Raw genomic sequence first — 3,528 nt, forward strand, 5'->3', positions numbered from 1 at the left:
CAACAGTTCCACATAAAGCAATTTAAATTGACATGGTATCGTAAGAAGTAGGAACACAATCAGGATCAGTAGCAACATGTTTCCCCAGCGCTTGAGAATAATGTATACTCATGTTGGGGAGCAGAGCCTGCTGTCCGTTACGCCCTGGGTTGGATCATTTCGAACTGGTATGAGTGGTTATAATACTTACATTAGGTGTAAGGCCACAGGCGATCAACGCGTCTTTCTATTTTTGATACTTCATATTTAACTTGGGTTTTTATCCTAACTCACAAGCCGCCAACACATTGCTACGGCTGTGCACTCACCCCATCTTGCTTCAATGTGCACTGATACTCGCCTCTCCTTTCCTCTGTGTCATCCTCCCACCGGCCATCTGCGTGTCCCTAATTCGCTACTTCATTAAAACCACCTGCATCTCGTCTTAACTCTTGTCTCGACCTCCTCATCACCGACGTGGCAGTGGATTATAAAAAGCAGGGCTACTGACACCGCCACATGACACCGACCAGGAAGTACATATGTGTTTGTGGATGAGTGGTGGTGTGCGGATCAGAATGAGGTAAACTGCTTTATTCGATGCCTGGTTCTTCCAAATCCCATCACAAGACATCTCTTCATGTCGTATCTCTCCTGCAATGTATTCAATATTAAGAAAAGATACGCTCATTGGAAAGGTGTTTTTAATTTGTGGATCCATTATTAGCAAATATAGTCAGTTTGTTGATTGAGGACTCATAGGAACCTCCAAGTATTAGACTGATCTTTCGCACATTAGCACCTTGAGTTCTCCCTGCAGGATGTGCATAAATCTACAAAATTTCTAGCCCACTGGCTATGCAGTAAGTGCAGACGACTGAGTGCTGAACTTCGTTGAAATATCACGGCTATACATAAGCTGATAGTAGTCTTAATTTTTCCAATTCTTCTTTCAGCCACACTCGAGTCTCTGATTAAGGCAAATGATTAGTGGGACTTAAAGTAACATGGACAGAAGAGGAAGAATGGGAGGTAAAACTCTAGGATGCTTTTTCACACTTTGTGCTTTACTAGAGTTTCCTGAACAAATTAAAACACCGTTTCTATTCGATGATGGGAAAACCAATACGTGCTTGTTTGGATCAGCCTCGAAGAATAATGTCAAAATTGCGATTTTAAAGTATTTTAATATTGGTATATGACTGTACTTACAAATAATGTTTAGCATCAAAGGAAGGAGAGCTTGGGAATGGTAGTTTTAAATCGGAGTACTTTAAGACCTTTAAATCAATTATTACTATCTACTCATTAATATTCTATATGTGAAACTAAACTTACACAATCATGAATAAAGCGCTTGCTTTCATTTGTAAAAAAGACTACCATTTCACATAACATTACAAGTGGACAGAGCTTCCCCTGACTATAGCCACCAATCTCTTAGTGAATTCGGCTAACAAATTTGAAATGATGACTACCTTGACTGCTCAATATTTTACAGAAGGTGGTTGCGCATTAGTACTGAACAATTTCAGCCATACCTCAGCTCTCTTTTGACCTACGTACCAAATCCATCCATCCAAATATGTTTTGCTTCCCTGTTTTTTGTTTCGATCTCTCCTCTATGTATCTCACACGTTCTTACATATTTTAGGTATGCTGTCCCATATATTAATATTTGTTTCATTAACAAAATCCATTTGCTAAAGAAGGCAGTTCAATAGTGGCTTTGTGCAGCCAACCAACGTGTGATTCGTATCATATTCACTCCTACGTTTCATCAGCTCCTGAGTGGTTTCATTCGACTTAGTCGTGACAAAGGCGTCTTTGGAAGCAAGTGCAACAACAGCCGTCACATTTTTTATTGCCGTCGCTTGCCTGATTGTAATGCTAAATTTGGTGATCAGAGAAGGTGTAGAAAGATGTAGTAGTGGTTTGAAACTGTTGGGTAGGTTAGCGTACTGCCTCAGTGAAAGAGCTGTCACTGTATGAAAACTTTAATCGAAAAGGAAGGGGACATTCAACTCTTCTAACAATGCATTACGCAATCATCTGTTAGACTATGTCACTTTTAGCAATATACAATTTTTCTTTAAGCAATTCTCTTCAGCGTACTCCTTAGCTTGTAATAGTGGCAAGGAATGATAGTGTGAAGCTCGTCGTCAAGTCTACCGCTGACTACTACTATTATTAAGGGCTGAACCGATGATAAATAAGGTATGAGCAATTTTTTTTGTTCCGAATGATATGCGACATCCACCTTTGTAGGACTGCAATTAAAGCTACACCAGTTGCTCCTCCACCCTGACTGTTGCATTATTGGGAGTAGATAAACTCGGTGCTATTTACGCAATGAAGGTAATCACCTTACAAGAGCTGATATCAAAAATTGAAATGAATATAGCACTAAAAACAGCATTTCCATCAACAATCTCTTCTTTCCACAAAAGTTAGAGTGTGATAATAGAATGTAATTACCCCAGCATCAACCCCGAAAATGACGCAGTGACTTAATTCGGCTTTTCGAATCGCCAGTCCTAAACACATGAACAATCCATTTAACGCCAAGAAGAGCAGCTCCTTGAAAGATCTGCTTCCCACAATTTTCTGATGCCTTGGAAATGATATGCTAACGAACCCTTGGTAGCCATCAGCACTTAACATTAACGCAATACGTGTAACAGCCTAATTTTATGCGTTTTAAAAAATGATTTGCAAATCATGGTTGAGTATGTTACCCTTGAAATTCCCATTCTTTACTTAGGTTGTCCTGATCAAGTTTGATGACACACTTATTATCATCGATACGGGAACTGGTATGACGTGAGGCTGAGGTAAAGAATATTGTACAATCACTCACTGGAGCACAAATCTCTTACCCAGGTGCCGAAAGATGGCCTTCAAATACCATGACCAGTCCGTATAGCGTGGACTTCTACCCATCCTGCCTTGTTGCAGATAGACCGAGCTGTGTCCCCAACCTTAACGATGACGAGCAATTAATGTGGGACTCCTCCACTTCCAAGTCATTCACCATTTGTCGATGGAACGAGGAACCGGTAAATCGTGACGCTAAGTTAGTCATTTACAATTTACATCCTCAATATAAACAGCTGAACATAACTACTTGTGAGCAATAAGAGGGTAGTTTAAAATGAAGGTACTTAAACTTTGAGGTTATGAGAGGGCAAATTATGGAAAGGCCTAGAGTGCTCACTTGAAAATATGCGATGAGGTGATCACTGACGTCCGCTTTGGAAACTTAGCAGACTAAGGGCAAGTTTGGAGACAGTGAATGATGGGGTGAGTAAAGATGCAGGTAGATAGGTAAATTAATAGCTAGGTGGCTGCAGGAGGGCCTTACTGAATGCTTATGTAAGAAGTCACCAAAATGCAAAATGATTTACAAATGATAATGGGTTAGGATTAAGTAGTCACATCTAGTAAATCACATTTCCGAGTTTTGTTACTCCATGTTTTGCAGGGTTAGAATGAAAAGGGCTGATTTAAACTTTAAATCCGTTTATAGAACCTCTCTAATATCCATGC

The 3,528-nt window shown here is 39.9% G+C and overlaps 1 protein-coding gene across 1 annotated transcript; it reads left to right on the top strand. All coding sequences in view use genetic code 11, as the record gives it.

Moving 5' to 3' along the window:
• Window positions 1–100: 100 nt before the first annotated feature.
• Window positions 101–428, top strand: EGR_08096 (hypothetical protein; the record flags this gene model as incomplete). The annotated part of the gene is made up of 2 exons (XM_024497345.1): window positions 101–167; window positions 277–428. The coding sequence occupies 2 exons, from the start codon at window positions 101–103 to the stop codon at window positions 426–428; spliced, it is 219 nt and encodes a 72-aa protein (XP_024348216.1).
• Between the last annotated feature and the right edge of the window lie 3,100 nt (window positions 429–3,528).

This window comes from Echinococcus granulosus (assembly GCF_000524195.1).
Source record: "Echinococcus granulosus chromosome Unknown EG_S00096, whole genome shotgun sequence".
Taxonomy (NCBI): Eukaryota; Metazoa; Platyhelminthes; class Cestoda; order Cyclophyllidea; family Taeniidae; genus Echinococcus; species Echinococcus granulosus.